We start from the raw sequence: 18457 nt of genomic DNA on the forward strand, positions 1-18457 counted from the left end.
GAATGGACCCTAAGGCCTCTTTCACACGGGCGTCATGGTTTTGGCCCAGATAAGATGCGGGTGCGTTGCGTGAAAATCGCAGCATGCTCTATATTGTGCGATTTTCACGGAACGCAGGCCCCATAGAAGTGAATGGGAGTGCGTGAAAATCGCAAGCATCCGCAAACAAGTGCGGATGCGGTGCGATTTTCACGCACGGTTGTTAGGAGACTATCTAGATGGAGACCCGATCAATAGTACAATAGGGCTGGAGGGGTTAAAAAAAAAAGTAAACATTTTTTAACTCGCCTTAATCCACTTGCTCGTGCAGCCCGGCTTCTCTTCTGTCTTCATCTTTGCTGTGCACAGGAAAAGGACCTTTGATGATGTCACTGCGCTCATCACACGGTCCATCACATGATCCATCACCATGGAACAAGTGGATTAAGGTGAGTAAAAAAAATTAATTAACCCCTCCAGCCCTATTGTACTATGCATTCTGTATTAAGAATACTATTATTTTCCCTTATAACCATGTTACAAGGGAAAAGGATACAATCTACACAACACCTAACCCAAACCCGAACTTCTGTGAAGAAGTTCGGCTTTGGGTACCAAACATGCCGATTTTTCTCGCATTACAATGTTTTGCACTCGCGTGGAAAAATCGTGCATGTTCCCGCAGCGCACCCGCATCTTTTTCCGCAAAACCCGTGTGAAACCAGCCTTAGTGTTCGGACTTCCTCTAACTTTGCACTCTATTATCCACATCTTGGCATTGTAAGGATAGATGGGGGACTCAGAATGCAGTGTTACTGTTAGTATGCATCCTTACTTGAAGCAACATCAATGACTCACCACCAGGACTCCCAGTCTCATTTTTGTAGATCACACAAGAGTTCTTCAGAGGCCAGCAGTCATAAAGCTGCCTATTCTGGTGGGATCCTTGAAATGTAATACAATATTATTATTTTATTTATCTATTAAGATTAAGTTCATGTATAGGGCAGAATGCAAATAATAAGCACTTTCCATAGGTTGTAATTATCCAAGTAATAAATAGAAGATTCTGCTCATTAGACTGACTTCTGACTATATTCATGTGTTTCCATACTTCTCCAGGCTGTGTTTCTGAATTCTTTCCCAGCAGTATACTCAGAGCTGCTGAAGCTGTTTGATGTTCGGGAAGTGGCAAACTTGGTGCATGATACTCTGGGCAGTCTGCCAACAATCCTGCATGCAGATGACTCCCTTCAGGAGACAAAACTTCAATGTATTGCAAAGACAGTGGAGAGTGATCTCTATATCAATCCTGGTAAGGGTAGTAATACATGTTCTTAATATTAAGGTGTACTTTAGGGTACTTAGAGTGTGAGCTCCATTGGGGACAGTGTGATGATAATGTCTGTAAAGTTCTGTGGAATATGTCAGCACTGTATAATTGTGCAATATATATATATATATATATGCTACAAACAGAATGAGGTAGCTAGAATATTGTAAGAATGTGTGTGTTTTATCCAGTACCACCATGGAGATAAAATACTAAAGTGGATACCTGGTGGGTGGCTTTATTTAAATATAGACTTAAGTAAGGTTTAAAGGGAGTCTGTCAGCAGTTTTATTGATGCAAAACTGTTGGCGGACATACTGTAGATAGGGACAGGAGGTAATAAACCTGCTTTTAATAGATGTAGTACAGAAAAGAAAGAACTTGGAGTCCATGGGCGCCATTCCTACATGATGCAGTGCTTTACGTTCAATAAATGAGTCACTTCACTGCCCCTTCCACTTGCTGTGAGTGACGGCTCTAGCATCCAACCAGGAGACCGCTACAGCCATCACAGAGGGGAGAGGTTGTAAAGCGGTCCTACCCGGAGTGTGAAGAACTGCAGCCAGCTGGCCTGCCCCCAGTGCAGTCGCAATAATCAGAATACATTTTTACATAATTTCTTGGATTAAAAGCAGGGTCAGGGTATTACCACTTGTCCCCTGCCCCTCTCTGTTTATGTCTGTCATTACTATTTCAGAGAGAAGACTTATGACAGACTCCATTTCTAGAGTAACTGAATATTACTGATTAGGAAAAACACTCACTTTCTGCTCTCATCAGGCTCCTCAGTGAAGACAGGCTCCTGGCTCACAGAAGGATCAGACAACATATATTCTATTGAGAAGGGAGGAGGAGTAGAGGAGAGGGCTGCTGCAGACAGGCAGAGAGACGGACACAGAGAGACTGTGGCTGGTTTGGGATAAGGGAGGAGGAGGAGGAGTAGAGGGGAGGGCTGCTGCAGACAGGCAGAGAGACTGTGGCTGGTTTGGGATAAGGGAGGAGGAGGAGGAGGAGTAGAGGGGAGGGCTGCTGCAGACAGGCAGAGAGACTGTGGCTGGTTTGGGATAAGGGAGGAGGAGGAGTAGAGGGGAGGGCTGCTGCAGACAGGCAGAGAGACTGTGGCTGGTTTGGGATAAGGGAGGAGGAGGAGTAGAGGGGAGGGCTGCTGCAGACAGGCAGAGAGACTTACACAGAGAGACTGTGGCTGGTTTGGGATAAGGGAGGAGGAGGAGTAGAGGGGAGGGCTGCTGCAGACAGGCAGAGAGACTTACACAGAGAGACTGTGGCTGGTTTGGGATAAGGGAGGAGGAGGAGTAGAGGGGAGGGCTGCTGCAGACAGGCAGAGAGACTGTGGCTGGTTTGGGATAAGGGAGGAGGAGTAGAGGGGAGGGCTGCTGCAGACTGGCAGAGAGACTGTGGCTGGTTTGGGATTAACTGTGATTAACTTAATTCACTGCTGGATTCACATGTACACTGCTCAGTTCTGCTGCGATGGGTGCTTCATTACAGTTGCTTCTTCTGATCTTTTGCTACAGAGAGATAGAGAAGCAGGATCTCCTATTTATCCCTGTCCTGTGTATTGGCAAACATGATGCCAACTAGATTTACCCACTAGCTCAGAAAAAAACTAAAGTTACAGACAGATGGCAACAGAATAACACAGCTAAAAATGCCATTCCAGATAGCCAGCAGCTTATCCTGAAATATTACCTGAAAAGACAGTCACACTTTAATAACAATTAGTAGTATATTTAATGTAGATTTACCCCAATCTTAAAGAGGACCTTTCACTAGTTTACAAACTAAAAACTAACTATATCAGTGGGCAGAGCGGCGCCCAGGGGTCCCCCTGCACTTACTAGTATGTCTGGGCGCCACTCCATTCGCCCGGTATAGCCTGGCTATGAGCTGTGCGCTGCGATTGGCCAGCGCTGCAGCAAGGGACACGCCTAATGCAAAAAATCAGTCCAGTACAACAGACGGAGCTGCAGACACCGGAGCCTATACCGGGCGAACGGAGCGGCGCCCAGACATACTAGTAAGTGCAGGGGGACCCCTGGGCGCCACTCTGCCCACTGATATAGTTAGATTTTAGTTTGTAAACTAGTGAAAGGTCCTCTTTAAGTATAGGTGGCCCAAGCATCTTCACCTTTGCTTCCATGATTCCCCCCTCATTTAATTAATTATAGGTTATAAAGGCAAGACAAGAAATGTATCCCTAAGAGAGAAGAGACGTAAACCATTCTTTTATACGTCTCTCTAGGGGACATTATTGGTTTTGACCTACATAAATATATGGCGCCATGCTGTTTGAGCCTTGCCTTTATGTATAATAGATATGTGCTTATTTGTGGGTGTTTAGAGAATATTCATAGTGGAATTCTCTCGCTGTACAAATTGTAGATGACACTTTCTTATTCTTCTCTCTACAAATTCTTGTCTTTCTGGACTTGTAAACTGAATAATGATTTACTGTATGATAATATGTAGATTGCTGATAAATCCCAAGTCTCTTTATTATGTCTTAAATTGATAACATTCTTTAACAAAAAGATTGAAACATAAATCCCACTAAAGAATATTCTCAGAATGGGCGTTTTCTGTTCTTTCATGGTGCACATTATCTTTGTTTTCTTGCTCACCAGGAAGATTTTGGTCTATAGGCTTTAACGGCTTTATTTACTCAAACCCAGAATAGTGTTTCTTTTCAATTAAATGAAATCATTGATTGCCAAGATACTTTTGTATATGCACTGAGGTGTGTTACAGACCTTAATTTGAAGGCAAAATTAGCTTTAATTCAGTTATTCTTATCACAACAGGAGCCAAGTTACTAAAGTGAGAAGAAATCTGATGATTTCTTAAGTAAAGAAAGCAATATAGACTGATGTCTTTTACTAACAATATTAACCACTTGCGGACTGCCCATTGACTATAAACATTTGAGAGGTACCCACTTATCTCTGCAAGGACATTCTTGGACCACAACAAGTTCATCTCATTTCCAAACCTAAGATTTTACTTTCTTTCCCCTTTCAATCATATTTTGGGAGTCTAATGTGGTCCCTAAGTCTTCCAACAGGAAATAGTATTCAAATATTCAGTAATTTTTGCTAGGCATTAAGCCCAGCACCTACTGTATCAACTAAATTAACAGCTCTACTAAATATATCCCTAACTCCCAAAAAGCTAGGGATATTTGGCTTTCGGTTGAAATTTATGGAAAACGTAAAAAGTTCATGCTACAGTGATATTATATCATGAAAGTAGGCCATTTAAGTAGAAGCATGCAATGGTGATTTCCTCATCTAAAACAATTTATTGAAACAAAAGCCAACAATAATGGTGGGTATATCCCCACAAAAATGTCAGTGTCTCAAAAACTTGTCATGTGGCCTTGAGCATCAATAACATCTTAACAATAATGTCTCATGCTGTTCACAAGCTGACTTATTGCATCCCACTCTTCTTGAAGGGCGGACATCAGGTCATTGAGGTTCAGGGGTACAGAGTTACGAGCCTCTACACAGCATGTCCGCTGATCCCATAGGTTTTCAATGAGATTAAGGTCTAGAGAAAGTGCAGGCTACTTCATGAAGATGAAATTAGGCCTGTGTTGTTCATGCAGAGGCACAATGACTAGATTAATGATGTTATTAAAGTAGTATAGGCTTGTCACTGTACTATTCACATAGTGTAGGGCAGTTCTGTATTGACTAGACACCCCTGCCCACACTGTAACACCACCACCACCTCCAAAGGCTCTTCTGGTGACAACAGTGGCTGAAGCATAGCTCTCACCTTGACGTCTCCAACATACTTGGCGGCCATCATTTGTACTTGGCGTATATCAGTGAACAGCACTGAGGCCCAGTGGTCCTTCATTCAGAGTAGCTGCTCCCTGGCCCATGCAAGACAACGCCTGTGCCTAGTGGTATGGTCAGGTACCCTTGCAGGTCATCTAGCACACAGACCACGCTGATTTTAAACGGTTTTGAATAGTCTAACGTGACACTTTGGTTTCTCTCATCTCCTTTAAATGTGCCTGGAGATGTGTGGCATTCATCATCCAGTTCCGCAGGGCATTGTTCACAATGAAGCAGTCATCAGTGTGGGATGTGGCCAAAAGACATCCACTTCTATGCCTTTCTGTGACTTTTCCAGTCTCTCTGTATCTCTGTTGCAACCCACTGATGACACTGTGGCCACTTCTATCTGAGAACATCCTGCTGGAAGCCTCACAATTGTGAGGTACTGTTGATCAATTCTTAGGTGTCGTCTTGGTCTCATGAACAGCATGATGAGGAGGACTGTTTAAATACCAATTCTAATTGAACTATTGGGCGATTCATGGATCAAACATCTGTTGTGAATTTTGCCATTAAGCTCCTTGTTAGAGAACAGCAAGTTGGGCAAAAATTACCAAAACATTCCACAGTTGTACATGTGCATCCAAAAGTTTAGAAAACGTCACATTAAAGGGGTATTCCTATAACATTGCTAGAATATGCCCCCATTGTCTGATAGTGGTGGGTCTCTCCTCTGGGACCCACACCTACAACCGGAACGGAGCGGGGAGTGCTGTGGCTGGAAGACCCGGATTTACCGGGGTCCTTCCACCACCAAGCGCTGCTCCCCACTGCTCCCATAGAAGTGAATGGGAGCGCACCGTGCACGCGCGGCACCTGCTCCCATTCATTTCTATGGGACAGACGGAAATAGCCGAGCCAGCGCTCTGCATTTTTTCGGCGGCCCCATAGAATTGAATTGAGGGCGGCTGCACATGCTCAGTGCGACCACCATTCATTTCCCCGCTCCATTATCATTGTAGGTGCAGGTCCCAGAGGTGAAATCCGCACCTATCAGACACTGGGGGCATATCCTAGCAATATGCCCCCATTGTCTGAGATGGCAAAACCTCTTTCAGTTCCTTTATTGCCCACAGGATATGATGAGAACAGGGTTACCGTACCCAGTGGGGCTCCCTGAAATGGACAGAGTGGCTGGTCAGAAAAGCGTGCCACCGCTACTTTCATTTCAGGATGGGCTCCACCGGTACGGGGAACCTGTTCTCATAATCGCTAGGATCCCAGCAGTAGGACCCCTACCAATCTGATAGTTATCCCCTTTACTGTGGACAGGAGATAACTTGTTACAACTGGAATACCCCTTTCAAGGCCTGTCCCATCGGCTGCTTTAGTAATCAGTGTATCAGCGACTAATTCCTGCAATCCGAAGGGGTGGTTCCTTCCTACCTTGGGGTTTAGTCAAACCTCCCCTAACAGACACCCCACCAATTTTCAAGGCTGCTGGTTGTCTTTCAGGGAAAATATTTTTATTAGCTGGTAGGATGCTGTTATGACACATCTAATCTATTAATACCAACATGATGATATTAATCATTTTAATACAGTTTTAGAGATTTATTATTAAACCATAACATTTAGGGGCCTAGGATATCATGTACCCCAACTTTAGTTCCCACATTACATCCTCACAGAGGCAAAATAAAGTATAATAGCCCTCCCAACCTACCTCAACTTTCAACCCTCTGATTCTTCCTGGGGAAGCAAAATAAATAAAATTCATCTCGAAGTGACCTCATAATTCAGAAATTTTCTCCCACTATTACAATCTCTGGTTACCACAAACTGCTTCTTTGTCAAACTTCTTTCCTAAATTTCGACTCTGGAGGTTCTGGAGGATAGATTTTATCCATTTATATAACATTGCTTTTCTTTCTATGTATAATGAGCACATTATCGCTATTTATGTGCTTATCTCTAACAGCAGCGATGTCTACACCCAATAACTATATAAGGAGATCTAGTGTCAAAGTAACGCTGTAAATATTATTAATCATCTCAATTACTGTAGTCCAAAAACTGATATGATCGTAGCACTTCAACATAACATATATCAGATTTCCCATCTTATCTTTACACCATAAATGTCAGGAGGGTTACCCTGCCTCCACATTGACAATAAACGTGGAGAACAGAAATTAAAAGCATCCTACCCTTAACCTACTCCAGTTGTTTTCTGTCCCTCTCGGGATGCATTGACAACCTTCCTCCAGGTGCGGCCACCTGGACTATCTTGCATGTGCAGCCTTGTGGTTCATCTCCCTGGCTGTACAGGGAGGGCTGTAGCAGAGAGCCAGGATGCCCGTGTGCAGTCCTTTCAGGATCTAGGCGCAAGTTCTACATTGTGTGCAGCCCTGGGCTTGGCATCACAGTACGGGTGATGCTGGAGGACTAGACTGCGGTTGTGTGGCTGAGGCAGGCAGAGAGTTCTCGCGGGCCAGGAAACTTCCTCCTCTACGGGCATCAGTTTAGGCGAATCACAACCCATGTGACACGGCTGAGGATGTCACAGTCGACCAGGAAGTGCTGCTTGATTGCTGATTCAGTTTGGCATGGGATTTAAAAATGGCAGGAGTTAGTTGGTGTTTGAAACTCTTGACTGTAAAGCATTTGTTCCGGCGCTGCTATGTCTGTGTCTGGGAAGGTCGAATCTGCCTGTAAGTCTCGACTGTTATGCTCAGGCATAGTATTGTGGCTACATATGCAGCTAGAACTCATTCCTTATGGCTAAATCAGTTGGGAGAGCATTTGGTTGCTGGTACTACAAGAAAGGATATAATTTCATCCCTTCCAGTTTTAAAACCAGCTACTAACTTTATAGCTGATGCCTCAGTGGACCTAGTAAAGCTTTCTGCCGGATTGGAAGCCTTGTCCAATGCAAGACATAGAACGGCCTGGCTAAGATCCTGGTCAGGAGATGCCTCTTCAAAAAATTGAAGTTCGCAGATGAAGGTCTCAGTGATAATGATGAGACAGACTACAGAGATAAAGTGAGCCGTCTAGCTCCGTAAATATTAATAAGACCAAGGAAATTGTTGTGGATTTCAGGAGAACAAAGGGCCAGTATGCTCCTCTGACCTTCAATGGGGTTGTTGTTGAGAGGGTAAATAGTACCAAGTTTTTGGGTGTGCACGTTTCAGAGGATCTGACTTGGGATGAAAATACAATGGCCTTGGCCATCAACGCCTTTATGTTATTTTTTAAAGAGCTAGTATCCCAACCAAAATTATGGGCACGTTCTACAGAGGTGCTATTGAAGCATTCTAACAAGTGGTATTATGGTGTGGTAGGTTGTAAGACCCTTCAGTGCATTGTAAGAGCAGCTGAGAAAATTATTGGTATCTCGTTGCTGTCTCTGCAAGAGATATAGAATACCTGGTGTACTTATAGGACCATTGGCATAGCCGGTGACCCTATTCCCCCATTATATTGCTTCTTCAGTTTGTTGCCATCAGGGAGGAGACTGAGGAGTCTTTGGGCTAGAACTAGCAGATTAAGGCATAGCCCTCTCCATCAGGCAGTTAGAATATTAAATTCTTTATCTGTTTTGCCATATTTCAAACCAACTTAGAATCAGGATGTTTCACGTATATTTATACTGGATTTTTTTTATTTATTGGATTGCATTATTATATTATTAATTATTGGTTAATCATTTTTAACCACTACAGGACCGCCGTACGCAGTATTGCTTCTTCGCAGGCACGCGCTTTCACAGGAACCGGAGGTAAACCAGCTGATCTACAGCCTGCCAGCGGCGATCGTTCGCTGGCAGGCTGTAGATGCAATTTTTTTTAACCCCTAAAAGGTATATTAGATGCTGTTTTGATAACCGCGTCTAATATACCTGCTACCTGGTCCTCTGGTGGTCCCTTTTGCTTGGATCGACCACCAGAGGACACCCTGATCACCCCCCCTGTCATTGATCACCCCCCTGTAAGGCTCCATTCAGACGTCCGTATGTGTTTTGCGGATCCGATCCATGGATCCGCGGATCCACAAAACACATACGGACGTCTGAATGGAGCCTTACAGGGGGGTGATCAATGACATATAGCCCATATAGACTCCCTGATCACCCCCCTGTCATTGATCACCCCCTGTAAGGCTGGCTCCATTCAGACGTCCGTATTTGTTTTGTGGCTCCACGGATCCATGTATCGGATCCGCAAAACGCATACGGACGTCTGAATGGAGCCTTACAGGGGGGTGATCACCCCATATAGACTCCCTGATCACCACCCTATCATTGATCACCCCCCTGTAAGGCTGGCTCCATTCAGAGGTCCATATGTGTTTTGCGGATCCATGGATCGAATCCGCAAAACACATATGGACGTCTGAATAGAGCCTGACAGGGGGGTGATCAGGGAGTCTATATGGGGTGATCACGCCCCTGTCATTGATCACCCCCCTGGCTATGAGCTGTGCGCTACGATTGGCCAGCGCTGCAGCAAGGGACACGCCTCATACAAAAAATCTGTCCAGTACAACAGACGGAGCTGCAGACACCGGAGCCTATACCGGGCGAACGGAGCTGCGCCCAGACATACTAGTAAGTGCAGGGGGACCCCTGGGCACCGTTCTGCCCACTGATATAGTTAGTTTTTAGTTTGTAAACTAGTGAAAGGTCCTCTTTAAGCTAGGGGAGCTGAGGTGGTTAATGTATTTATATGTTGTGTTTTTGTCAATTGTATAGGCAATACTATTGGTTTCAGAGAGAGATACATTTTCTATCCTCTGTGGTATTGACAATAAAATTGACTTTTACTTGAAGGGGATAGGTTGTTTGGATCTATTCTGAATTATATTTTGGACAATATTCAGGTAAAAAGAATGGTTTTCTACCTCCACTTGGGTCCTATCCATCATTGGTTTCGGTTACCAGTTGTTTTTTTTCTTCCATCTGTCGTCGGTGGTGTCCATGAGAGAAATTATAACTGTTGTAGGTTTGATGACTTCCACCATTCCTGCAGTGAAATGGGCTCAAGCTCACACAAGCAATTTGCAGTCCTTTCCCCAAAATTCTTGGGACACACATCAGACATTCTTGGACAAAAAGCTGAGGATTCAAGTGGTGGTAACAGATGCCAGGAGCCAAGGGGCCCATTCTCCTCAGTTTGTGGTTCAGGGGACCTGGAACCCAGTCTTAAGCCAAGCCTCCTCCAAAATAAAATAATTGATGGCTGTTCTACAAGCACTGAATACATCTAAAGTTCCTGTTGGACAGTGCCACTACTGTTGTGTAAATGATGGAGGAGAGGAAAAAGGAGCAAAGTTCTTTCTTCAGTAGCAGAGGTAATATTTGCATGGGCAGAAAAATATGTAGCCTCCATATCTGCAGCCCTTTTAAAAGGGAAGCAGATTTATTTGCAGATTTTCTCAGCAGGGAGTCTCTAAGAGAGGGAGAGTGGAGCATGATTCTGGTAGTTTTCAGACAGATCTCCGAGAAGTGGGGAGTTATGTTTTTTTTATTTATTTGCATCCTGGGAGAACAGAAAGGTCAGCAACTTTTTCTCCCTGTCCTTTTAAGATCATCCTCTTCAGGTGGATGCGTTTTCCCAGCCCTGGCTGAAGGGTCTCCTTCATGCCTTCCATCCATTCTCCGTGATTCCCAGAACCCTAATAATAGTTGCAGATAAACAAGCTCAGTTGATTTTAATTGTGCCACATTGGCCAAAGAGGACCTGGTTGCCACATCTCCCAAGTCTGTTGGTGGGGAATTTCTGGACTTCTCCTCCCCTGCCGGACCTTCTCTCTTAGGACCTAGTTCTGCACTCAAACTTCCCTTAGCTTCATCTGACAGCTTAAGGAACGGGGTTGTTGGAAGCACTGATATCTACTACAAGTGACTTCCAAAATTAATCATAGAACATGGAAAGCTTTCCTTCACTTTGCCAGTGGTTCTTGGGATCCTTCTGTGCCCTTTGATGTCAGGGTGGTTTTGGACTTTTTGCAAAGATGTTTGGAGAAAGGCCTTAAAGTCAGTACTCTTAAGATCCTGATAGTTGCGTTCATGGAAATTTAATTTGTGAAGCTTGATCTTGTCAAGAGATTTGTTAAGTGGACTGGAAAGATTTGTCCTTCCTACCTCTCCTTAGTTCCACCATGGGATCTAAATGTGGTCCTCTCAGCCCCTATTGATCCCGCCTTTGAACCATTCTCAGAGATTTTTCTTAGGATTTATTCCTAAAAACTGCTTTTCTCCTGGTCATAACCTCTGCTAGGAGAGTTGGTGAGATCCAGGCTTTCTCCTGTATGGCCCCTTATCTGGCTATCTTCTAAGATTTAATTGTCCTGAAACGTTCTCTGGCCTCCTTACCTAAATTAGTCTCAAAATTCTACTGTGAAAAGTTTATCTTCCCTCATATTGTTTTCTGTCTGGTTCTGTGGAGGAAGTTAGATTTTACAATTTGGATGTACGCAGTTGTGTGTTGAATTACCTGGAGGTTACTAGAGATTTCAGAATATCGGACCATCTTTTTGTTTAGTATCTGGGTACTAATAAAGGATATGCTGCAAGTAAAACTACCATTGTTCTTTGGATTAGAATGACTATTGTGCTCTACTACCAAGCTAAGGGTGTTTTGCCCCCAAAAGTTCTCAATTCCCATTCCACCCAGGCTGTGTCTAGCTCACGGGCTGAGGAAGCCTTGGCTTACTTAGAACAGATTTGCCGGGCAGCTACTTGGGCTAGTTCATCCAGTTTTTTCAGACAATTATAAGCTGGACATTTTGTCTAATAAAGACTTGTCTTTTGGCAGCAAAGTCCTATCTGCAGCTGTCCCACTATCTTTTTTGGTTTATTCTATAAATCCTCCCAATTACTGTCATTGTGGAGACCTATCCAATTACCAGTAATTGGATTTTCCATTTGCCTCCACAATGGCACTTGAGATTCCTACCCTTATTTGTATTTTCATATTGTTGTTTTTTTTTTGTCTTATTGATAGTACATATGTTTCACCACATCTAACTTCATGTCCTAGGTAACTGGAGTAGGTTTAGAGGAGGGGGCTTTTAATTGCTGTTCTCCATGTTGTTTCCTGTCCCTGAGGAGGTGGGGTAACCCCTCCTGGTAAGTGCCATTGTGAAGACTAATGGAAAATCTGATTACCGGTAAGAGTGATCTTCATCTTTTTTTTAACCCCGTTTTTTCATTCCGCTCTTTTCTACTGTACTTTAAATATCAAATAACAATGTGAAATTCTATGGGTGAAAAATATTAACATTTTAGATAAGTTTCACATTGTCGTACTCCAGACATCCATTGCAATATCCCCTACATCCAGTTCTCATTTACTCCTGATATCAGCAGTTGTGAAGTCGCATTCACAACTCTTCAACAGTTTATACATTTTTTGCTTGTTCCTTTTTTATTGCTTCAGCTAACAAAAACCTTTTCTTAGGCAAGGTTTTATCTGATGATTGTAACCTCTCTTACTATTCTGTATTACATTTTCTTTATCCATATCTTGTATTAATCAGCTCTATGCACTACAGAGTAGACAGAGCTGTGTAGTTTATTTTGGTGACCGAGCTATTGGCGACCAGCTGATTGGTGGGGGTGTTGGGTGTCAGACCCCTGCCGATCTAACATTGATGGCCTGTGCTGTAGATAGGCCATCAGCATAAAAATCCTGGAAAACCTCTTTGATGTAATCTGCATCCAGATTTGCAATAAATATACAGTAGGTCAATATATGTAGATCTTTGCTCTTTTCAGATTATTTTTAACATAATAATGCTTCCTAAGGGTTTATTCACACAGTGGAAATATCACATGGATTTTTTTTGCATATTCCGCTCTGAAATCCATGTGAAGTCTATATCTCATTGTTCCCAATGGAAATCTACGTTGTCATTTATACAATGGGTTAGCCACTTATCGATTAGCCCCGTTAGCTGTGGCAGTTAATGCAAATCTAGAACAGATATCTGAAAGTCCGCTGCAGGTTCCACAGAAAAATCTGCTACACCTACCCTAATAGTTTGACTATTTAAACGTATACCATGCACTGACAAGATGCACCAAGTTTGTCAAAGTGGTACTTGTTTTGTGATTGATTTGGCCTGCTTTTTGTAAGGTAATTCACATTTTATTTTTTAAGCCCACTCTTATTTGGCTTACTTTAAACCACTATTTCGTGCCACAGAAATGCTGCACAGCAGTAATAAATTTGGCCCAGATTACAACGCCGCTAAACCACACCCACCTTGAAGCGAAAACAGGTGATTGAGGCACATAACCATTCCTTTTATCGCAAACCATTAATAAATATATTTCATTTTGGTGCAGTTCATGCCGAAAAACAGAAGTAACAGCTTTAGTAAATGCGGCCATTATTTTTAATTGTGAATGTTTTTCATGTCATTTTTAAATCATTATATAAATTATTCCAAAAGGGCCTACAGATGTATCACTGATCATAGAAAGCTCATCACAATATAGTCTATCATTTATTTATCAAAAGCAGCCTCTCAAGCTACATAAACATGAAAACAAATCTCAAAAACTCACAGTATACGGTACCTGCTTCAACAAATCATGCACATATGAAAATGTCACATATACATAATTAGCAGGGATGTATTTTTGGCCTATTTTAGCAGCTTTATGAATTAATTTTCAGAGAACTATTACATTATATAAGAAAGTGGTGATACCACAGTCTGCTCCAATTTGGACAGGTCTGTAAAGGCCCGTGGTGATGATTTGGATTCATTCTCCCTGATCAGGATTATATTGTTTCTAATACATACTAATCAAGTATATGTGACCATGTTTTATATATTTTGTCAAAGCAGGTACTCTGTGCGTTTCGGTTATTAACGTTGAAAATGCAGTGCAATCTGCAGGCAGCATGGTACAGATCAGGAGACGCTGAGCAAATTGTTATATATTATTATGGGAAAAGATTCAGTAAAACTTGCAATTTATTTTTCTCTGCTTAGAGGTGACTGAGACTTTCCTATGCAGTGACTGACTGCTATCTCTATACACTGTCATACAGAGGACTCCAAGTAGCACTCCTAAGTTATACTGAATCTTTTCCCATAAAACTACATTAACAGTCACACTTGGTGAGTGTATATATCAATCTACTCATCTCCTCCTACTCTATAACATACCCATAGATTGTCAGATTGTATTTAAGGCTACTTTCACACTCACGTTTGGTGCGGATCCATCATGGATCTGCATAGACGGATCCGTTCAGATAATACAACCGTCTGCATCCGTTCAGAACGGATCAGTTTGTATTATCTGTAACATAGCCAAGACGGATCCGTTTTGAACACCATTGAAAGTCAATAGAGGACGGATCCGTTCAGATAATACAACCGTCTGCATCCGTTCAGAACAGATCAGTTTGTATTATCTGTAACATAGCCAAGACGGATCCGTTTTGAACACCATTGAAAGTCAATAGAGGACGGATCCGTTTTCTATTGTGCCAGATTGTATCAGTGAAAACAGATCCGACCCCATTGACTTACATTGTGTGTCAGAACGGATCCGTTTGGCTCAGTTTCGTCAGACGGACACCAAAACGCTGCTAGCAAAGCAGAACGGAAACGGAACGGAGGCAAACTGATGCATTCTGAGCGGATCCTTTTCCATTCAGAATGCATTAGGGCAAAACTGGTCCGTTTCGGACCGCGTGTGAGAGCCCTGAACGGATCTCACAAACAGAAAGCCAAAACGCCAGTGTGAAAGTAGCCTAAATAGTTTTCATTCTCTAGGTATCTGAGGTGGTTTGGGAGCTTGCTTTTGATCTAATTTGATATGGTTTTTGTGGGTTACGGAACCGCCAGTGCACCCGCTGCGTTTCCAGTAATACACACGAACAAGCTGCCTAATTGTTTCTGTGCTGAACCCATAGTGGGCAAACTCTGCTTGAACTGACCTGTATAATAACATGATATGTTGTCATTTTAGAGCCCCGGTTTATTCTTCTGCCTGTCGTCCTTCACCACCTCCACATGCATCTGCAGGAGCAGAGAGATCTTGTAATGTGCGCACGTATCCTTAGCAACATGTTTTGTCTCGGCAAGAAAAACAGCTCTGTAAGTAATTGCAAGATGCTTATTATATACATTAACATACAGCATGCTGGATAGTAATCCAGGGCACACTGTAAACCATTCCCACAGTCATCTATATATAGGAGAAGCACTCTGCAGGTGCCTGGCATACAGCTGGAAAGCTATCCTTTCAGCCCGCCTCAATTTTAATAAATTGCCTGCTCCTTTGCTAGGCATCTTCTCTAATCTCTAATTACTAATCACAAATTAACTTGCATAATGTGGAGAATTTTTGATTATATGCTGGGCCCTATCTGTTCCTGTGACACCAGCAGTGCCACTTACCAGCGTTATAGGGACTATCAATCCAAGCGGAAGAAGAAGATAATGAAGTTAAGATCAGTTGATTCACCGTTGAAAGATTATTTTTTTTATTTTTTTTAAGGTTTTCTTTTTACTTGTGCATTGACTTCTGTTCATAGTGAAGGCATGAAAGCCATGTCATGATTATCAGGGACAAATCAAGAGCATAAATGCAAGCATTTGATTGACTTTACCTTCCTGCACATGGACACAGAGTACTTGCTAAGCAGCGAGACCAGACAACCATCTAATATGTATATGGACCACCTGACCTGATGTCAGCATGCCTTATTTTTATATTCTTTGGTAGATAAGCCACCGCCAGAGTTGTCTGGCAGCAACTTACTCCTCTCATCCTGTTCAGAATACATGCATGCTCAGCCGAGTATGCATGTTTATGGGGATGGTCAGGTGAGATAGCTGTCGAACAGGCAAGCATTTGGCCAACAGTTATCTTGTGTGTATGGCCAGAATAAAGGGGTATTTATACGCTGCTGCAGCCAATGACTGGCCTCTGCGGACACGAGCAGCATGTAACATGCCGTTTTGATCTTTATTTATTTATATTGTTTATTTGCATTTTTGGAAAAGGGAGTGATATGAATGTATTTTTTTAAACAACTTTTTGTTACTTTTTTTTACCTCTTTTTTTTGGGCCAAATGGACCCCAACATGTAATCATTAGATTGCAATTTGTATAAAGTAATGCCATTTTATTCTTTACAATATACAAAGATCGGTATATTCCAATGCAGTGCTGCCACCTGCATGCCTGCTTTGGGATATACCAATAATAGGCCTAGAAGCCTAGGCAGAGTCTGTCCACATCACAACTGGCTTCACATGCATTCCCCATACGATGCTCTACAGGATGTAATTCCATTCCCACGTTGCAACAAGTAATTGAGTACATGAATATGTTTCCTGAGCTCACTTCACACTAGTTTACAGGCATTGAAAGTTCCACAAAAACATTTTCCATAAACTAAAAACCATTTTTTTATTTTTTATTATACTCACGGTATAAAGTGTACACCCAAGATACTTCTTCAGGAGGACCGGAATCTCTCGCTATACCTCATACTTGTATTTTAATGTGCAGCTGATGTCTGTTACTTTTTTCTTAGTTAGCTGTCATAGCTTTTTACACTATAATCTTTAATATATTTGGTTATTTTTAGGAAAAGTCTGCCATGAAGGAAATTGACGTGATTGTGAACAGCTTGCTGGATATTTTATTACGGACTATTTTAGAGATTACAAGTAGACCTCAGCCCTCAGGCTCTGCAATGAGACTTCAGTTTCAGGATGTGACTGTAAGTATTTTGTCTCGGCATGTAGACAGTTTACTGTAATAGAAATTCTTTGTCGCTGTGTAAACATGTGGAACACTTTGTGCCCCACGGACTTATTTTTGCACGTCAGCTATGCATGTAGTAACATGGGATGTGCATTCATCTTGCACTGTTTCTTGAATTCATGTTTGTGAAGTTTTAGTAGAGTGTTAAGACCTTTATGGCGGCTAATGATTAAAATTCCAACGACTGCTTTTGTTCCATAAGTAGCCAAAAGGGTAATTTTCACTTTTAAATGTAATTTATTTCTTTATGTTCTATGATCGTTTTTAATTCAATAGGGGTTTCTGCTAAAAAAATAATGGTAACCTAAAAAAAATAGAATCTTCTAATTGTAATCTACTTCCTCTGTGTCGTACAGCACTGGTTTCTGTGCTCCAGTGCAATGGGTAGGCCACAGTCATGTGTCCATTGCTTTCTTATGTACAGAACATCACCGGTGAACATCACCACAGCCTACAATGGCTATGTAACATAACTTCACTATGAACACATCACTTCATCCGAGTTGTCACATTCCACTACACTGAAATTGTTGTGTTTGTCAGGGTTTTTGTTTTCACCAAACATCTTCAGATGGGTCATAGCTCTGTTTTTCTGATATAGCGCACCAAATTAAATCGGCAGCAGGTGGCGCTTTTCATTTTCATTTTGACCCAGCTGTAGTTAACCCTTTCCCACTATGTGATGTGCGATTACGGCACAGAGTGCTGCTATTTAACGCTGAGTGCCATAATTGTACGTCACGGTGATAGAGCAGGCTCAGGAGCTGGGTCCATAACATTGCTTCCAGTAGCCAACTGCATTACATAGCAGACTCCTGGCATTCAATACTAGGATTGGAGAAAACCCTGATCCTGCCAGTTTATCCCCTCAGATGCCACGGACAATAGCGACTGCGGCATCTGAGCAGTTAAACAGTGGGAAGGAACTCTCTCTGTCCTACGATCGGCACCCTGCAAATGCATTCACAGGGTTCAGAGTACTTGACATAACGGCAAAGGGCCCTCTGAGAGGCAAAATGTATTAGATTGCTAGTCAGAATGACTATGCACTGTAGTAGTATGAGCATGGAGTGCCACCTCCTCTTTGAAAAGCTGATCGGCGGGGGTGCCCGGGTGAAGGACCCATGTCGATCAGATATTGATCCTGACATATCCTGACGATAGGTCATCAATATATATGGCTGGACAACATCTTTAAAGGGGTAAAGGGACTAAATGAGTCTGTCCATTAGCTCAATAGTAGTGTCGTTTTACATTACCCAGTTGTTCAGGAATATTTTACTTATATTTCTTTATATACTTATATTTATATACTTATATTTCTTACCATGGTTCCTTATAATATACAGTTAGTATTTTATATTATACGAACTAACTACACTTACTACATTCTAAATTTTACATAGGGTGGTTGAGGAGTTGGTGATAGCATGCAATATAATTAGTAGTGTACGAATTAAAGATGTTGTCTGAGTTATTTAAAAATGTGACCAAAAACTGTGACAGAAACAAAAATACTTACCCTTC

The 18457-nt window shown here is 42.3% G+C and overlaps 1 protein-coding gene across 2 annotated transcripts in view; it reads left to right on the forward strand.

Moving 5' to 3' along the window:
- The window catches only part of DOCK4 (dedicator of cytokinesis 4), a 346430-nt gene that overhangs the window by 207495 nt on the left and 120478 nt on the right, over positions 1-18457 (forward strand). For both annotated transcript variants that reach the window (XM_044280322.1, XM_044280323.1), the window contains exons 23-25: positions 1102-1294; positions 15122-15249; positions 16752-16886. In XM_044280322.1, coding sequence (XP_044136257.1) covers positions 1102-1294; positions 15122-15249; positions 16752-16886 — 456 coding nt within the window. The remainder of the gene's footprint in view (positions 1-1101; positions 1295-15121; positions 15250-16751; positions 16887-18457) is intronic.

Source organism: Bufo gargarizans, chromosome 2 (assembly GCF_014858855.1).
Source record: "Bufo gargarizans isolate SCDJY-AF-19 chromosome 2, ASM1485885v1, whole genome shotgun sequence".
In the NCBI taxonomy this organism is placed as follows: Eukaryota; Metazoa; Chordata; class Amphibia; order Anura; family Bufonidae; genus Bufo; species Bufo gargarizans.